Below are 20011 nucleotides of genomic sequence, written 5' to 3'. Positions count from 1 at the left end.
CACCTCCCCTTTAAAATGCAAACATCGAAATGAACACAAACGAGCAATAAAAACAATACAATGAAAAAATGGAAAAGGTGGACTGCAACAACGTACAATGAAAAGCTTTTCACATCTGCCTTGGCCTCTGTCTGCACTTCTCAGAGTGAGTGGAATAGGACAAGTTGCCAAGCCAATTCACCATGGCCAACTTACCACGGGAAAACTTAGGTAAAGGTAAAGGTTCCTCTCCCACATATGTGCTAGTCATTCCCGACTCTATGGGATGGTGCTCATCTCCATTTCAAAGCCGAAGAGCCAGCGCTGTCCGAAGACGTCTCCGTGGTCATGTGGCTGGCATGACTCAATGCCAAAGGTGCATGGAACACTGCTACCTTCCACCAAAGGTGGTCCTTATTTTTCTCCTTGCATTTTTTACATGCTTTCAAACTGCTAGGTTGGCAGAAGCTGGGACAAGGAACAGGAGCTCACCCTGTTATGCAGCACTAGGGATTCGAACCGCTGAACTGCCGAATTTCCGATCGACAAGCTCAGCATCTTAGCCACTGAGCCACCCTATCCCTTCTTCGGGAAAACTTGCTGCAGGACAATTCAACAAGTACAAAACTTAAATTAATTTCTATGGAACCGTGGCCAATAATAATAATAAAATTAAGTCAATCCAAAAATACAACAGTTACACTAATGTCAACAAAAATGTGATCGTCAATAATAAAAGTAACTGAACAAAAGGATTAATACAGTGTTGAATTGTCCCGGTGTCCCACGGCGAGTTGGCTGTGGTGAGTTGTCCTAGACCTGTGATGGCGAACCTACTGCATGCGTGCCAGAGGTGGCATACAGAGCCCTCTCTGTGGGCACACCCGCCATCACCAGCTGATGTACGCACATGCATGCCAGCCAACTGATCTTTGCGTGCGTCAGAGCCCTAGCATGCATGCGCTGGCCACCTGATCTTTGGGTTTCCCGCGCTCCAGCATGCACAAAGACCTTGTGTGTGCCAGAAACCCGAAGACTAGTTGGCTGGCGCGTGTATGCACACTGGCCAGCTGGTCTTTGGGTTTCCAGGGCTCCAGGATGAAGACCAGCATGTGTGCCAGAAACCAGACTGGGTGGCTGGTGTGTGCATGCGCACCGGCCAGCTGGTCTTCGTTTCCAGGACTCTGGCATGTGCGCATTTGCACACTCCAGTTTGGCCACTTGGTGCCGAAAAGATTCATCATCATTGTCCTAGACCCCAAAGTGAGGTTCACCTTACATTTAGGAAAGTAGGGTAACTACTTTGTGGCTCAGGCTGTAAGAAGCCTGTTATTAAACACAGCTGCCTGCAATTACTGCAGGTTCAAGCCCCACCAGGTCCAAGGTTGACTCAGCCTTCCATCCTTTATAAGGTAGGTAAAATGAGGACCCAGATTGTTGGGGGGGCAATAAGTTGACTTTGTAAATATACAAATAGAATGAGACTATTGCCTTACACACTGTAAGCCGCCCTGAGTCTTCGGAGAAGGGCGGGATATAAATGTAAACAAAACAAAAACAAAACAAAACAAAACAAACTATCCAGCAAGTTAACTGACAGTACAGAAACACTGGTCTGCATTCTTCTTTAGTACTACTCGTTCAAATTATTGCATTTCCAGGGTTTTTTTTAATCCCAGGAAAAACCTAAACTTTGCTGGGGGCTGTAGTAGTAGGAAAAAGTTAACAGCTTTTCTCTCTTATGCTTTTCTGAAGTTATTTACTTGGAATGTCGAGTGAGGGCATATAAAATGCTAACCCAATTTAGGGGTCTTAAGAGGCTCTTTGAATGATCTGGCAAGGGAAGAAATTATCAATCGATAATTTATACTCATGCTATCTAGTTAAATGGATTTGAGATTTTGAATCTTAAATCCTGTCAAGATAGAAACAAACAGAACAGCACCCTTTTTCAGAGAAGAATAAATATTTGATAATCTGAATAACACACATGTGTGTCAGTGTGATAAATTGTAAGGCTGTATAATATATTACTAATACGTAACGAATATTTCATCTTTGTTTTAATGTTTTTAATTGCTTACCCTAAGTGCCAATGTTAGGTCTCTTAGACTTGGTTCACAACTGAAGTGGCCTGTAAGCCCGAGTAACTAAGTAGAGACATCATTTTAAATAATGAGAACTAATTGGATTGAAGAGGCATTTACTACTGTAAACAGCAGTTTTCTCCTCTAAAGCCCAGCAAGGCTGACAAACTCAGGAAATAATTATTTAGTTTTCTAGAAAGATCTTTAATGCTGGTCAGCTAATGGAACAGACTCCTGAAAGCCTTTCGAACTACTTCCCCAGATCAACTGATATCTTGCATTAAGGCTCCCGTTCTCTTTTTTCAGCTTTCCTCCCTTCTCTTCTGTAATAACCCACCGCCTTCCAGTTGTTGACTGTAACAGTGTTGGTTGATTGATTGACTTGTATTCCACCTTTATTATTTTTACAAACAAGCTAAGGCTGCTAACATATCCAACGCATCCTATCCAACACATCCAACATATCCTGCTCCTATTTTCCTCACTACAATAATCCTGTGAGATGGGTAGGGCATGGCAGGGGAAGCATACTGCAAAATCTCCATTCCCACCCCACTCTGGGGAGGTCCAGAGGTGACATTTGCCGGTTCTCCAAACTACTCAAAATTTCCGCTACCGGTTCTCCAAATTGCTCAAAATTTCCGCTACCGGTTGTTCTCCAGAAATTCACCCATGCTTTTGTGTCTTATCAATGAGAAACACCAGTCTGGTTGAACAACCAATGACGGATGAGGCCTTCCTATGCTTCGGTCTTTTTCCAATAACGGTACTAAGATGATGGCTTTGTGGAAGATGTGGCTGCTTTCATGATGGCACTTTGTCTTGCACAATGCTAAAAACATACTTTACACTAGAGAACATGATGATGCACATGGCAACGGACCAAACAAATAATTTTAAGGAAAGCAGACTTCAAAAAATTGTTTTCAGAGTGATGCTGATAACTTTTTAAGTCAAGTAAGTTCACCTTCCATCACCAATTCACACAATCTTTTCATTACCGGGGCAATCACATAGCCACATATGTTGTGCAAGCAGTACTAATCAAACATGTATGTCATTTTCTTTATGAACATTATTACCAGTCGCTTTGTGTTTGATACTGAAAAGCAAAATTCATTATGCATAGAGGCATTAATATAAATGAAGCTACGTTTTGCCAAGCTGAGATCACTAGATTAAAAAGCCATGTACCTAATTCTACCTTTCCATAAACTAGGGTTTTACAGAATTTGCACTCCAATATTGCAATTAGCGTACTCCGTGTCAGGAGGACAAAAGTCCAGGGAAGGCCTTTACTTGTTTTATGCTAAGCCATAATCTAGTTACCATATTTTTTGAGAATATAAAACACTCCGGACCACAAAATGCACCTGCCTTTTTTGATAAGGAAAACAAGGGGAAAAAATCTGCCTCCCAGCAATTTTGCCTCTTGCAGCAAACAGCCTGCTTTACTTTCATTTTCATTATAGCTTGATTAGCACAAGAAAAAAAAATCTGCTCCAAGCAATTTACCTCCTGGCAGCAAGCAGCAGAGGCCAGCGCAGCAATAGGCCATGGCAATCCCTGCGACCTGAAACAGCTAAGAGTCGGGAGGAACAATCAACTTGTGCTAATCAGGTTGTGCTGAAGCTGAAATGGGCTGTTTCTTCTTGCTGCAAGGAGGTAAACTGCTGGGAGGCAAAGGCCAAAGGGTGGGGGTGAGTGGGTGGGCGGGGCTACATTCAGTGTATAACACACAGCCAAATTTTCACCCCCTTTTAGGAGGGGAAAAGGGTGCGTCTTATACTCGGAAAAATACGGTATTGAAAAAAACCCCAAACCAGTTAGATTCATATAAACATATACCAACCAAACCCTCATAGATACGTATATTAGTATGGCTTCATGCAATATATAAATTCACATTTCCCCCAACTTGTCTTTGAATTACACTACAGTAGTTAAACCATTTTCTTACTTATGCCAATGGTTTCCAATTTTTAAGTTAAATCCACTAGCCTTTATCAGTTAAGCTTGTTTTAAGATTTTTTAAGAATTAACTCTAAAGCTTAATTAACATTCTCTTTTGTGTTTTTTTTTCCTATTCTCATAAGTTTAGGTTTGCATAAATATATTCAGTCATATTGTAGTAATTTTAGAAATGTGTTTATTATTGAACAAAACCAACCCATAAAGGAAAACCATAAATGAAATGACTTAAAAAATGACTGAGTGCCTTTCTTTGCTGTAAAAAAAAAAAAAAAGACTAATACAAATGTTGACAAAGCATCACATATATAGTATGTGATTTTTTTTCCAGGTTATTTTCTCTTTTTAACAAGTTATACATACAGATTAGTTTGATGGAATTAAACTCTCAATATAAAAAAATATTCCCATCTTTTTCACTACTTTAATAACGATCTCCATATTTAATTTATTTTGAATATCAACACATAATAATTTTGTTTTAAATCCTGCTCTGTAGTCCTTGACTTACAATCACAACTGAGCCCAAAATTTCTTGCGCTACATGAGATAATTGCTAAGTGAATTTTGCCCCGTTTTATGACTTTTCTTGCCACAGTTTTTAAGTGAATAACTGCAATTATGTCAGTTGCCGTACATGGTCTTTAAGTGAATCTTAAATGAAACCCTGTCAGAAGCTTGCAAAAGATGATCACATGACCCTGGGACACTGCAATTGCCATAAATGTGAGTCAGTTGCCAAGCATCCAAATTCTGATTACTTAACCATGGGGATGCTGCAATGGTTGTAAGCCTGAAAAATGATCATAAATCACATTTTTCAGTGCGGTTGCAACTTTCAACGATCACTAAATGAACTGTTGTAAGTCAAGGACTACCTGCAGTAGTACTGGAACTGTTTTTATCCTTTCCTCATAAGTTCTTTTCCTTCAAGATTACCCTTGTCCATAATTTTTATATAAAATATTTAGGCAACATCCTTGCTCCAACAGTGACAGAGTCTTAGTATTCTATTATAATTGTCAGTCCGGGATAGCTCAGGCTGTTAGAAGCCTGTTATTAGAACACAGCAGCCTGCAATTACTGCAGGTTCAAGCTTGGCCCAAGGTTGACTCAGCCTTCCATCCTTTATAAGGTAGGTAAAATGAGGACCCAGATTGTTGGGGGGGCAATAAGTTGACTTTGTAAAAATATACAAATAGAATGAGACTATTGCCTTATACACTGTAAGCCGCCCTGAGTCTTCGGAGAAGGGCGGGGTATAAATGTAAACAAAACAAACAAAACAAAACAAACGAACAAAGTCTACATGCCCTAGAGTAAATAGAGTAAGGATATTGGGTAATTACTCACATCAAGGCTACTAGATAGTATTTCTTAGGTTTTGTAAATAGTGTTTTATGGACTCAAAAACCAATTTATCTGTAAAATACAAAAAAAAAAGATTATGTCTAGGTTTCTTCATGGAGGATTTCTAATCCTTGTACTTTCTTCCATTCTTAAAAGATTAGGGTTAGGGTTAAACAGACTATTGGGCCCTTTTTTTTTAAAAAAAGTTCTTTGCTTTTTGCCATTTTCTTCTTGCATCACTACACTTTACTACACAGGTAGGAGCTTCTGTGGATACCTTTTTCTAGGAAAAGCTAAATTGGAAAGAGCATTTCCTATTCCAGAGCTGAAGAAGCTTCTTGGATGAGAAGCAAAATGTCTTTAAAGTAAAACCAGAAAGTCCAATTGCCTCTTGAAAAAGAATCTTTGGGACAACCATCTTCACAGACAATATTTCTTATATGATTTCCCAGTACAAGCACAGAACTGAGTTTCAGGCCCAAACCTCTCAAGATGGCAATTAAAATGCACTGAAAGGGATTCCCTGAGATCAGAGGTGAGTTGCGCTAAATGTGGGAAGCTTCTGTGTACTGCACTTAAAAATAATCCCCTGCAGGTATTTTGTAATAAGACGGGAGAACTTTCTCCCCTTCAATATAGGAATACTAGAGTCCTAACAAATCTAACCAAAGATTCTGTGTATATATTGTATTAGTAAATTTTTATTTATGAAACCTAAATGACTTTTAAGTTTAGTTAATTATTATTGCACCCTGTGTCAGAAATATAGATGTAAACTGTAACATGTTTTTATCAACTGGAAAACAAGCCAACTGAGTTTACGTTTGCATATAAACACATAGCATGTTCCCCATTACATGGGCTGAGAAAACATGCTAAATCCCCCAAATTTATGGAATTATATATAATCAAGTAAGCCTTCCCCATGACAAGCATCTTTTAAAGAGATGATTTTTAAAAGCAGTTTCTTATATGCCGTCAGACTTTGCAACCGAGAAAAGTTTGCTGTTACTTTTCTAATTCCTGGTAGTTTGAATTAGAATGTCTTGTTGAATTTTGGCCATTAAGATTCAACGTTTTCGTATCAAAAGAAGCACTTTTAGAAAACGTAAACCATATATGTCAGCATACATGCAGGATCAACAAGCCTCACATTTCCTTTGAAATCTCTGAAACATTTTGTCCTCATTCTGAAAATATTTCTGTCCCCTTGAAACTCTTTCCGTGGCCCAACTTCACAATTCTTCATTTACTGGCTCCGACTAATCTATTTGAATTTACTGCCACAAGATATACAGAAAACAGGTACCTTACTTTGAAGAACCGCAGTGGGCATGACTCACTGGGATTCCTTCTAAGATACTATGGACAAATTCCAAAAATCTGTATTCCAGGCTCTGTATATTAATTTATTATAGGCTTCTTCCAAGGACTTCTTGTTGAGGACATTAGGATTGTAATTGAGCTAGATATTATCTTGGCAACTGTATATTCCTAAATCAGCGTTTGCCAGGCTAACGTATGCCAGGAGCAGAGCAAGAAATTGAAAGAGAAAATCGACAGGCAAAAAGGCTTGCAGATTCCTGGTCATTCCACTATTTCTCTTTTAGCAAAAACAAATACTTAGTTTTAGCCAGTGGCATAAGACAGAAAACCTAGCAGTGGAGAAGTCACAGCACTGAACCATAAAATATCTCCTCTCACACGCCGAGTTTCTCTGATGAGACTTTTCCCTCTTGCCACATTACTTCCACTGTGATGGAATTAATAAGCCAGTGAGTAGCCCAAGGACATGTGGCTTTTACACCACGGCAGAGATTTGAACTCAAACCTTCCTGATTTACCATTCTCTAAACCAAATCATTCACGGGGGAAAATCTATCTATGTGGTCGCTAAGAGTCGAACAACAACTTGAAGGCAGATAATCCATCAATTCAAATCATTCTCCAAAAAACCTAGAAACTGCACTAAAGTTATCCTGCGATGTAGCACTTGGGATCTGCTGCTCTATGTTTGAAAAAGTCTCATGACTGAACGTCTTGATCACTTTCTTTACATACTATCATTCCTGTCCTAATGTTCCCTTTGATTGTATCCAATTCATATGGTTATTTCATGCTTATACTTATATATACTGTTGTTTTTGACAAACAAACAAACAAATAAATAAATAAAATACTCATGTAGGGAGTTTGCAGGACTTTCCAATGCCACAAACTTTCTAAATGATGAAGAACGAACGTTTTCTAGCATCTTGGATATGCCTAGCACAGTAATGGCTAACCTTTTTGCCATCGTGTGCCGGCGGGGGGGGAGGGCGGGGGGGCCGTGCATGCGTGCCCACACCCATAATTCTATGTGCCCTGCACATGTGCGCGCAACCCCCCTCCCTCCTGGCATGCAATGGCCCAATACGCCTGTTTTTCTCTCTCACCTGGCTCCAGAGCCTTTCTAGGAGTCAGGGGGTGGGGTGAAAATGCCTTCCCACCCCCCGGAGGTCCTCTGGAGGCGGAAAACAGCCCGTTTGCCACTGGAAGTTGGCAAATGGGCCATTTCTGGCATCCGGAGGACCTCCGGAGGGGTGGGGAAAGCCATTTTCGCCCTCCCCAGACTCCTAGAGAAGCCCTGGAGGATGGGGACAACAAAAAATGGGCCTTCCGGTCCCACCGGAAGTTGGCAAACGAAGGCCATTTGGGGGGGGCACTCCTAGAAAGGCTCTGGAGCCAGGTGAGAGAGAAAAACGGGCCTTCCCCACCCACCCCTGAGGCTCTCCAGAAGCAGGATACAGCCTGTTTCCCTACTTCTGGTGGGCCCAGGCGGCCTGTGGAGCTGAGCTCGTGTGCCACCTGTGTCACGTGCCACCTGTGTCACACATGCCATAGGTTTGCCATCATGGGCCTAGCACAATCACCACAACCACCAGCCTCCTGACTTAGTCATAAACAATGGGTAAAAAGAACCCCTTGCTGGTTACTTGAAATAATAATATAGGGAAGCTTGAAGCAGCTGATTGATAGAACCTACAGTATATCAGCAATTTATAAGTCACACTGTATTTATGCAGCATTCCAGATAACCGTATCTATAAACTACTTGCATTATATCCAGCACAATGAAGGCTCCCTGAAAGTCCTTCAAATTAGTAATTAGTTTCTTCTCTAATAATCAGCAGCACCTGACATGTGTCACCTAAAAAAAGGAAGCGCCTACAAATACTAATTTATGACATTGCACTAATGTACAACAGCCAGATTGCTAAAACCAAATTACACAGGAAGTGAGTGGTTAAAGAGAAAACATTCTAATGACAAAGAATCTTTTGTTTTTGTTTTTTAAAAAAAATACATAGCTCCCTATCTAGACTAGTTTTTACAGGTAATTGAAATCATTTGTGAAATTTTATCTCCTTTATATACTGTAGATGTGTGTGAAAACTGAACCGTGAGTCAACTAATAAACCATAATATGGTATTCCATGTCTTATAAACATAATTGGTCATATAAAAAAAGTCATTTTAAAATGAGACCACTTTACACCACCTGCAGTGGAACAGAGCATAAATAAAAGACTAACAATTTCCTTGCCATAAACCAGACAAAAGACAGTTTTAAATTTCCAGTGTTCTACATCCTGTGCATACATTATTTCACAACTGATGCCCTACAAATGTGTTAGGACAAACTATTAAAATGTCTATGTAGCAAGCCATTTGTTGAATGAAAAAAAAAATTAAAGAATACTTCCAATGCATCTGCAGATCATCTAACCAACTATAATTTTCCAAATTGAGAATTTGCATTTATGCTTAACTTTCCTTTTGCAATTCCTCCCCATCACTGAAAAAAGCTAAACAAATACATTCAAAAACATTCATATCAGAATTATATTCAAAATAAAACAAAGCATCCCACAAATTTGCTCTATGCTCTAATAAATACGGACAGTGCTAAATTAGAGCTTTTAGCAATCTGCCCACTGTTGCAATTCATTTTTTTTTTAACACTAAGCCTTTCTAAAGCTGATGAGTAGAGATTCAGATGAAAATTCCCAGAATTCTCAATAAACACCATCATTGAGAATCTGGGAACTGCTGATACAACTCCTTTGGTGGATACCAGCTATGAGGACTATGACTTCATATATGCGACAATAGCTTGAAGGCACATTAGAGCTTGAAGCTCTAATGTCTTTTATACAATCAACAAACATTCCAAAACCTATTAACTAATTCATTATCACGCTTGAATCCCACTCTTTTATAACAAGGAGGCACACATAGGACTGACTTTATTTAATCCTCTGAAGTAGGTTAAGGCTTAGACTTATTGATCGGCATCATTCCCTATCTCATCAGTTAAAGTTTTCCTCCTACAGTTGTCCCAGATTTTCAGACATCTAAGTTTTAGGAAGCCTGCAAAGGCACATTTAAATTCAATCTGGGTATACAGGAGTGAGCATCCTAGGCTAATGTAGCAGATTTCAGAATAAAAATGATGATTGCTTATGAACTGAGATCCAATTGCTTCATCATCTAAACGAGGCAGGCGTTAATGGGGAAAGAATTATATTCTTCGTTATTCAATTCTTAAGGTCTACAGTTTGGGTCCCATGATGTGCTGCTCGGACTCTCTTTTGACCAGACTTTATTTTAGTTATTGATTTTTTTTTCTGGAAGGTTTCCCGGTTTCTATGTTCTATGCTCATGTTACTCTGGGATTATATTGTACAATTTGGAAATTAAAAAGATGAAGGAGGGCAATTTTATAATTAGCAAAAATTATTAAAAATGATACACGATTAGAAAGACACTCACACTCTATTAATGAGCCGCGGTGGCGCAGTGGTTAGAGTGCAGTACTGCAGGCTACTTCTGCTAATCACCGGCTGCCTGCAATTTGGCAGTTCGAATCTCACCAGGCTCAAGGTTGACTCAGCCTTCCATCCTTCTGAGGTGGGTAAAATGAGGACCCAGATTGTTGGGGGCAAGAGGCTGACTCTGTAAACTGCTTAGAGAGGGCTGTAAAGCACTGTGAAGCAGTATATAAGTCTAAGTGCTATTGCTAAATGCCAATTATGGAACAGTTTGGTGGACTTTATATCATTAGACATATCATTGAAGAGCTATATAGAAACATGTTTCTTAAGGTGATTTAAATAATTTAATTATTTTTTTTGTGTATTTGCACATATGCACAATAAAATTAGTTTAGACTGGTTTTTAATGAATGCTTATTCCTTCCTTTATTTTTCTCTTTGTATATAAAACAAAAAATAAACCACCCAGTTGAAAAAGAAATACAGTAGCTTTGTCCAGTTCCATCGCAGCTCGGTATATTTATCTGATTAGTGCTTTCTGCATTCATGTTAAAATTTATTCAACTTTACAAATAAGTCTGATCCGTTTCTGAATTTTTTCTGCCCCATATGGATAATATCAAAATACTGCCTTCTATCTAATATTTGGAATGCCAGATATTTTAGTGCCAAATTTATAAGAATTATATGAACGATGTGGAAGCAATACTGTTTAAGAGTTACTTGCCAAGAATCCCCTTAAAGATGCTCTTTAAGGTAATTCATTGCTTTAAAAATGATGCCAACAAAACAAATTACTGCTTCTTCTCAGTAAGTAAATGCAATGGTTGGCATGAATGAGGGATTCTAGGAATACTGGATGGATGTGAAGGAGCAGCTTCAATAAAGATTATGAATAACACAATTAAAAGTTGTAATGTTTGCAGACACATCAGTGTAACAAACATATTGAACAAATACATTTTAAAATATTTAATAGCTTAGATTAATGACATGGATAAACAGTCTATGAATTACCTATATGCACTGAAAATAATATATTTAATAATTTAGGAACTGTGTTTTCTTCATTTTTCTTTTGAAGAATCTGGAGCAATGAATAAAGTATCTTTCCCACATCCACCTTGTGAATTTTCAAAAGCTGATTTTGTGGCAAGTTGGGGACTCTCCAAAATCACCCAATGACTGCTTTTTGGGGGTTAGTGCTTCCTGGTGAATGTATCACTCCACTATAGTGGATATACTAAAGCTCAAATCTTTGCATGTAAACTCTTCCAAAAAACAGTAAACACTCCAGCACAGTATTAACCATTGTAATATTATACACACATAAGGGGTCTCCAAAACTTCATATATTACTAAGCTATAACTTGTTTAACAATGGTTAACTGAATAAACTACAACCAGCTGAGTACATAAATGCATTTAGTTGAACCAAACATACTTTATAAACTATACCAAGAGGCCTCCTAAATGATTTAGTCAGCTTTTTAATTTTAGCTTATCTCTCTCGCTCCACAATTAAAACAAATAAGAAGCAAGTTCAAAGCCGGCATTTCTCCCACATCTACTGTAATCCAAAAGAGAAACAAAATGTTTTAATTGAAATGTTTTAATTAGAGGAATGGGAGAATGAAAAAAAAAATTAAAAAATAGCTTTGGATGTCTTCTGTGACTTCAGAAAATCTCAAGGCCATGGAACCAGTAATGGGTTCACACAAACTAAATCGTACTGTTTGTTTACCATTGGCTCAGAACATATTGCAATCCAATTATTATTTATAAATTATGATTTGATTTGGCACAATATGTAAATCCAGCCGGTGGAGACCACTTAACAAAGCATGGTAAAAGCAAACTACAATGCATCAGAATATGAGAACAGCGCCATTCTGAAGACATATCCACATAAAGCTGCAAAATACAAGATACAATGAAACTGTTCAGAATGGAAATACTGCAGAATAACAGGGGAAAAAATGGAGAACAGCTCTTACAAGATAATTTGGCACATCTCTAGTAACCCCTGCAGCAGAATAAAAGAAAATAACCGCTTGGTCACAATATACGGGTCCATCCAAGCGCTGAATTTCTCTAATTTAACTAGGTGCTGATTATTTAAAGAAAATGTTATGTTTAGGTAATCTACAATTTAATTCACTGTCCAAGATTGGAAGAAACTCAATCATTCAAGTCCCAATTAAGGATCTAAGAATTATTTCAGGTAGCATCTACGACAATTTCAAGAAGACTGGGATTCTTTTGTGGGATTCTTTTGCAAAATTACAGTGTCCAGGTCTGATAAATTCAGTATTTCCAGATACTGAGGAAGTCCTTTAGATCAGGGGTGTCAAACTCAATTTCACTGAGTGCCCCATCAGGGTTGCGCTTGACGGGGGGGGGGTGTTGGGGGGATGGCCAGCTCAACGTCACTCATGTCAGGGGCACCTGTGGTGGCCAAGTGCTAAGGCCTCTCATTATAATCTTCCTTCCTTTTTCCCTTTTCTTCTTTTTCCTTCCCTCTTCTTTCTTCATTCTCCTTTTTTCTTCCTTCCCTTCTTTCCTTCTTTTTCCTTCCTTGCTCTCTTCCCATCTTCCCTTCTTTATCTTTCCTCTTTCTCTTTCCTGTCCCTTCTTGGATACTCAAAATGCAAAAGGGAAAACATTTCTCCTTTTTTGTTTTGTTTTTAGTTTGTTTTGCTAGCCTTCTGCCAGTGAAAACAGAGCCCGGGGGTGTGGGGTAGGGCTGCACATGGCCACCCTGAGTTCCATTTTCCGCTGGCAGAGGGCTGCAGGAGGCCATCACAGCCGAAAACAGGGCCTGGGAGGGCCCCATGTGGCTCTCCTGAGCTCCATTTTCGCTGGCAAAGGCATCGCAGGCCAGTCCTTTGCTGTTTCCAGGGCAGCCCTGCGGGCCAGATCTAAGCACCCCGCAGGCTGCATCCGCCCACCCAGGCCTTGAGTTTTGACACCCCTGCTTTAGGTATTGCTCCAAGGGCTCCAATCTTGACTGGTCTTTAATAAGTGTTCAACATCAATCTGTAAATCCCAATATTTTGTATTTCCCCCCCCCCAATTGTTTTGCCTGAATTCTATCATCACCTGGAACAGCAACATCCATGAACTAGACTTTCTCCTTTTCACTCTTATATCAGGCATGTAATGAACAAGTTGCCCTGTTTGGATCTTAAAGTCTCATAAGGTCTTTGTTATCTATTGACAACTCTGTGAAGTCACAGCCTTCCGTTCTTTAACTGGTGTGGTCTTCACACACAAAGTTCTTCCCCCAAGTCTAGGATGTTGCAATGTATTGACATAGTATATGTGCAGCTCCAAGCAGTGTGGCCCTTTGCAATTGACAGATGGACATTTTGTCAATCTGCAGATTTCCTGCAGTGCCATTCAAGATATTTGATGGAATAAACCAATAACAACAACAACAACAACAATAATAGGTTGATTACCTAGGATGCTGGCAGCAACCCGTATCAATCATTAGCACCAATCAATTGTATTTGTGATGAATTTTGGAATGTTCAGTTGACTGAGTTTCATGTTTAATGAATAAAGTAAATAATAATAATATTAAATGTATAAGACAGTTCATTCACCAGTAAAAATCATGATATACTGTAGCAAATAAGGTAAAACTTCAGTGCAAAAGCCTCTCCTTAAGCTAACATGTTCTTAGCATATAACAGAGTTGGAAGGGACCTTGGAGATCTTCTAGTCCAACCCCTTGCTCATGCAGGAGACCATATACCGTTTCAGACAAATGGCTGTCTGGTCTCTTTTTAAAAGCCTCCAATGCTGGAGCACCCATAGCTTCTGAAAGCAAGCCATTTCAATGGCTTATTATTCTCACTGTCAGGAAATTTCTCCTTAGTTCTAGGTTGCTTCTCTCCTTGATTAGTTTCCAATCATTGTTTCTTCTCGAATAACTTTTCCATATTCTTATTATTTCCACTATCTCCAGGTTTTTAAAAAAAAAAATGGTATGTGTCCCTTCAGGTCCATAATATGATTGGGGAGGGGTGTTTTCCCCTCAACCATTAAATACATAAACCCAGACAACTAAATCAGGAATCAGAGAATCTGCCAAGACTTAGTTGCAGCATAACTTTATGCCATAGTAAAGTCTTTTAGGATTGAAGGGTCTGATGACCCCATCCTCCAATATTAATCACCTGGTTAATTTAACTTCAGGAAGGGAGGAAAGATGCCAGATAGCCTACAAACACAATAAGTCACACTTAATTTTCCCATCAGTGAGTTATATGTTTCTCTCTTTCAAAATTCATGCTTGGCTTAGGCTGCCCTATTTTCCTATATCACTTTTTTTAAAAAAACTGGTCAAATTCACCAGGAATCAATAGATGATTAACTGACTTCTTAAAGGTAACCTTTGCATACAATCTCTGAACATCTCCAAGGGACCAACCACAAGAGAAGGAAAGGACCAAGATCACCTGTCAATGACCTGCCATTCCAAGCTACTTCTGTCATCCAAGAATTTCTACAGGTGGTCCTTGATTTACAACTGTTCCTTTAGTGACCATTCAAAGTTACAACAGCCCTGCTCACGTGATCAAAATTCAGCCGCTTTGCAACTGACTCATATTTATGACAGCTGCTGTGTCCCAGTGGTCATGTGATCCCCTTTGGAGACCTCTTGACAAGCCAAGTCAATGGGGAAGCCAGATTCACTGGCTTCATAACAGCTGCAGCAATTCTCTCAACCATCCCGGCAAGAAAAGTCCTAAGTGAGGCACACCTAACTGAACCACTTTTTAGAAGAGAAGAGGGAACAGAATAAGGAATAGAAGAAAGAATAGAAGAAATAGAAGAGAATAAGGAATAGAAGACAATAGATGGAATAGAATAGAATAGAATAGAATAGAATAGAATAGAATAGAATAGAATAGAATAGAATAGAAGAAGGAATAGAAGGAGTAGAATAAAATACAATAGAAGAGAATAAGGAAGAGAAGAGGGAACAGAAGAAGGAAGAGAAGAAGGAGTAGAAGAAAGAGTAGAAGAGAATAAGGAATAGAAGAGAGGAGGGAATAGAAGAGAATAAGGAATAGAAGAGAAGAGAAAATTCTTTATTGGTCAAATATAATTAGACACACACAAGGAATTTGTCTCTGGTGCACAACAGCAACAGAAATGTTCAATTGCAGTCATAAACCGAGGACTACCTGCACTTGAATTACAGACCCTTTTGCAAGGAAGCCTCCGCATCCCCACCAGCCAACCGCCTAAAGCCCCTGGAAAAAGGGGCTTCCACCAAGTGGGCAGGCCTCGGAAATCCCCACCCCCACCCCACCTTAGCAAAGCATCAGAATCTCAGCCTGGCTATAAGAACCCTTTTAATCCGCTCCAGGGACACTTCGAAGGCCTGGTCTCATCCTTGCACATCCTCCCTTCTTGGGGAGGGGAGGAGCAGGGGGAGGAGGAGGAGGAGGAGGAGGAAGAGGCAACTTCCTTCCTTCCTTTCTTCCAGGAGAAGCATCTTCCACCCCAACCCAAAATCACCTGCCACTTTCCTCCCCCACACACCTTCTTTCCTCCTCCCACCTTCTTTCCTCCTCCCACCTTCTTTCCTCCTTCTTTCCTTCTCCCCCCACCTTCTTTCCTCCTTCTTTCTTCCCCCACCTTCTTTCCTCCTCCCACCTTCTTTCCTCCTTCTTTCCTCCCCCCACCTTCTTTCCTCCTTCTTTCCTTCTCCCCTACCTTTTTCTCCCCACCTTCTTTCCTTCTCCCCCCACCTTCTTTCCTCCTTCTTTCTTCCTCTCCTGCACCTTCTTTCCTCCCCCTCTCCTTCTTGAGGGGGTGGTTGGTTGGTTGAAGGGGGCTGATTTCCCACCCACCCCGGGGCCCAGCAAGCATCCTTTCCTTCCTCCCTCCCTACCACGAGCGTGTGTCTGTGGGTGAGTGGGGGGGCAGACAGGGAGAGAGAGGGGGAGAAAAAGGCCAGGAATGGCTTTTCTCCCCTACCCCCCACAGCTGCAGCCTTTCTGCAAATTTCTCCCCCCCCCTCCTCGCTCCTCGCTCCGCAGGGAAAAGGATCCCGCCTGCCTGCCTGCCTCAAAAGCGAGATTGGAGGGTTCCAGAGCCCATCATCCCCAACCCTGCTGCGGCGGGGGGAGGAGAAGATGAGGAGGAAAGGGTAAGCCGTGCCTGTTCGCCTCTTCCTCCCACCTTTCTCTCCTCCACCGGGCCCAAGGAGACGCCTCAGCCGCCGAGGGAGGGAAGGAGGGAGGCCGGGAGGGCCAGGCGGTTCCCGACCGCTGCCGGGGGAGGAGGAGGAGGAGGCCCCGCCGCCTCAGAACGGGGACCCCGCGGGCCGCTTTCTCCCTCCTCACCTTTGACGATGCGCTCCGTCGTGGGCAGTTTGGTGCTGTGGCCGCGGCCGGACATGATCCGGCTGTCCCGGCGGAGGCTCCCGGGGACTTTCCTGCCTCCCCCCCCGCGGGAGGAGCCGGGACGCCAACGGCGGCACAAGCCGAGCAAACCCGGGCGGCGGGGATGGTGACGGCCGCGACGGAGGCGCAACCACCGGGGAAATCCTCTCACGCAGCCCGGGCGGCGGCGGCGGCGACGGCTCTCTCCACCCGAGCGGGCCCCCCCACTCCTCCTCCTCCCGCGCCTGGCCGCTACCGCGCCTGCGCCGGCGTCGTTCCGCGCTTCTCTCTCTTCCTCCACCCCCTTTCTACGGCACACAAGCTGTCAAGGCCGCCGTCTCTGGGCTTCCACGGCGCAGGCGCAATTGGCTTGCCTTTTTTTTTTTTTTTGACACGGCTGACACGGTCTCCGCCCACCCAGCCTTCGGCTTGGCGCAGGCGCCCAGCGGAGCTTGGTGGGAGGGGAGGCTTTGAAGCCCGCCTGACGAGGCCGGCTCGCGCTTTTCCGATTGGCCGCCTCGTCACGCCTGCGCTCGTGGAAAAGACGAGGCCCCCCCACTCCTGCCCCCGGCGTCGGCCGCCCCTCGCCTTCCCTTCCCCCCCCCACCTTCGGTCACGTGCTCCATCTGCGGGCAATGGGGGTTCCCCGTCTCCTCTTTCCCGGCCGCCATTTTGATGAGGGAGGGGGGGAAAGGGTGGAAGGACGGTTGCTAGGAGACGGGCAGGTATAGTGCCAGATCCGGGCCGCTGAAAAGAAAAAAAAAATGAAGGCCGCGACGCGAATGGAGCTTCCCTCCCACGGATCCAGTGATGCCCCCCACACGTTAATCGGGGGGGGGGGAGGTAGCGGGCCCTGCGTGCTTCGGGGTCCCCGGCCGTGGGCCTGGCATCGGCTTAGAACGGCTCCCCTTTGAGGGGAGGGAGGCGTTTGCAATAACGGCCTTAATAGCTGCGCTCTTCCCCCCCCCCAAAAAAAATCCCCACCCATCTCCATCTGTCCTTTTGTTGGCTGCCAGGTAAATAATTCCTAGCAACCCCACGGAAGTGGCCTCTTGCCCAAGCGGACTCCGGCTTAGCAGAAGCTTTGGCGCCCGAGGTCGATGCCAACTGAGGCTTTGAGCCCGCAGTTGCTGCCTTTCCACCTCCTTGGCCAGACCATTATTTTCCCTTTGCCAAAAAACGATCCGCTGGAGCATCCGGAGAGAATGGAATGGGAATAGGAGAGGAGAAGAGAAAATAATATAGAATAGAGAAAATGTAGAAGAGAATAGAGAAAATAATAGAGAATAGAGAAAATAATAGAGAATAGAATAGAGAAAGTATAGAATAGAATACTAGAACAGAATAGAGAAAATAATAGAGAATAGAATAAATATTTATTTATTTATTTATTTATTTATTTTGTCACAACATCATACAAAAAGATTATATAGTATATACACATATAAACATATATAGGAAGAAGAAAAGAAAAACAATAGGACAGGAACGGTAGGCACGTTTGTGCGCTTATGGACGCCCCTTATGGTCCTCTTAGGAATGGGGTGAGGTCAATAGTAGAAAGTTTTTGGTTAAAGCTATTAGGATTATGAGAAGAGACCACAGAGTCAGGTAAAGTATTCCAAGCACTGATGATTCTGTTGCAGAAGTCATATTTTCTGCAATCTAGATTAAAGCGGTTTACATTAAGTTTAAATCTATTGGTTGCCCTTGTATTATTGCAATTAAAGCTGAAGTAGTCTTTGACAGGAAGGACATTACAATAGATGATTCTGTGAGTTAAACTTAGGTCTTGTCGGCGACGGAGTTCCAAGTTTCCTAAGCCTAGGATTTCAAGTCTGGTGGGATAAGGTATTTTGTTGTTTCCAGAGGAATGGAGAACTCTTCTTGTAAAATATTTCTGGACACGCTCAATTGTATTGATGTCAGAGATGTGGTGAGGGTTCCAAACAGGTGAGCTGTATTCTAGAATTGGTCTAGCAAATGTTTTATATGCTCTGGTTAGTAGTGAGGTGTTTTGGAAAAGAAGCTACGCAAAATTAGGTTTACAACTCTTAGAGCTTTTTGCTATGTAGTTGCAGTGGGCTTTGGCACTTAGATCATTTGACATGAAAACTCCAAGGTCTTTAACGGGATGGGGTCGTCTGTAAGGTAATGTCCATCTAGTATGTACTTAGTTTTAGAGTTCTTTTTCCTATATGTAAGACTGAGCATTTGCTGGTTGAAATTTGAGCTGCCAATTTTAGACCAAGCGGTTAGATGGTCAAGGTCGTTTTGAATGATAGAAGTGTTGTCTGTGGTGTTAAATAGTTTGACATCACAGCAAAGAGAACACAATTACTTGAGATATGGTCACAAAGATCATTAATGTATAGAATAAAGAGTGTTGGTCCAAGGACGCTGCCTTGAGGAACGCCACTCTTGACAGGAACAGGATTTGATAAAGCATTGCCAATTTTGACCACTTGTTGTCTGTTAGACAGAAAAGCAGATATCCATTTGTGGAGGGGTCCTGAGATGCCATAGGATGTTAGTTTAAGGAGAAGTTTATCGTGTACTACTGAGTCAAAAGCTTTGCAGAAGTCTATGTAGATTGCATCTATTGATTTGCCTTGATCTAGATTTGAAGTCCATATGTTTTTGCAGTGGAGAAGTTGTAAGTTACATGATAACTTTTTCCTGAAACCAAATTGTTTGTTGGAGAGTAGGTTGTTAGTTTCTAAGTGTGAGGTAATGGATTGATTGATGATAGATTCCATGACTTTGCAGGTGACGCAGCAAAGGGAGATCGGTCTGTAGTTTTCGACTAAGCTGGGGTCTCCTTTTTTGAAGATGGGGATGACTGTGGCTAGTGACCAAAGTTTGGGAAGAGAACTGGTAGTGAAAGCTTTATCAAAGATAATACTTAGGGGTTCAGCTATATTAATGGAAAGTTTTTTTAAGAAATATGCACATAGACCATCAGGTCCAATAGAAAGCGATGGTTTTAAGTTGTGAAGAGCTTTACCAACGTTGTCTTCTGTGAAATCTATATGAGTTAAATCATCATAGTCATTGCTGGTTCGTTTGTGGAATGTTGGATATGTGTTATCGGAGTTAACAAAACTGAGACAAAGAAAATGTTGAAGAGGTTTGCTTTGACTGTTTCGTCATTGCATTCTTTGTTGTTAGAATCTTTTAGTGGTGGGATGGATCTTGAATCTTTAAGTTTACTGTTGACAAAATTATAAAAGGCACGATTGGAATTTGTGCGTAGAAGGTTTTCTTCTTGCTTGGTGTGGTAATTTGTGCATTCAGTTTTAATTTGGTTGCATATGTTTCTGTAACGGTTTCTGAAGTTTGTAACATAGCCTTTTTTGTTTCTTTTCCAGAGGATTTTTTTGATTGAAGCTTTTTATTG

General features: G+C 41.6%; 1 protein-coding gene across 7 annotated transcripts in view; it reads right to left on the bottom strand.

The window, feature by feature from the left end:
• The window catches only part of PPP3CC (protein phosphatase 3 catalytic subunit gamma), an 84427-nt gene extending 67543 nt beyond the window's left edge, over nt 1-16884 (bottom strand). For 4 of the 7 annotated variants that reach the window (XM_058194758.1, XM_058194759.1, XM_058194764.1 and 1 more), the window contains exon 1: nt 16573-16883. In XM_058194758.1, coding sequence (XP_058050741.1) covers nt 16573-16627 — 55 coding nt within the window. In that variant the 5' untranslated portion in view covers nt 16628-16883. Of the gene's footprint in view, nt 1-16572 lie in introns of all 7 variants that reach the window. The other 3 variants (XM_058194757.1, XM_058194762.1, XM_058194761.1) reach the window with 1 other exon arrangement.
• Nucleotides 16885-20011: the final 3127 nt, after the last annotated feature.

Source organism: Ahaetulla prasina, chromosome 9 (genome assembly GCF_028640845.1).
Source record: "Ahaetulla prasina isolate Xishuangbanna chromosome 9, ASM2864084v1, whole genome shotgun sequence".
Taxonomy (NCBI): domain Eukaryota; kingdom Metazoa; phylum Chordata; class Lepidosauria; order Squamata; family Colubridae; genus Ahaetulla; species Ahaetulla prasina.
The sequence above is the reverse complement of the archived record's forward strand: the minus strand, read 5'-3'. Positions and strand labels throughout refer to the sequence as shown.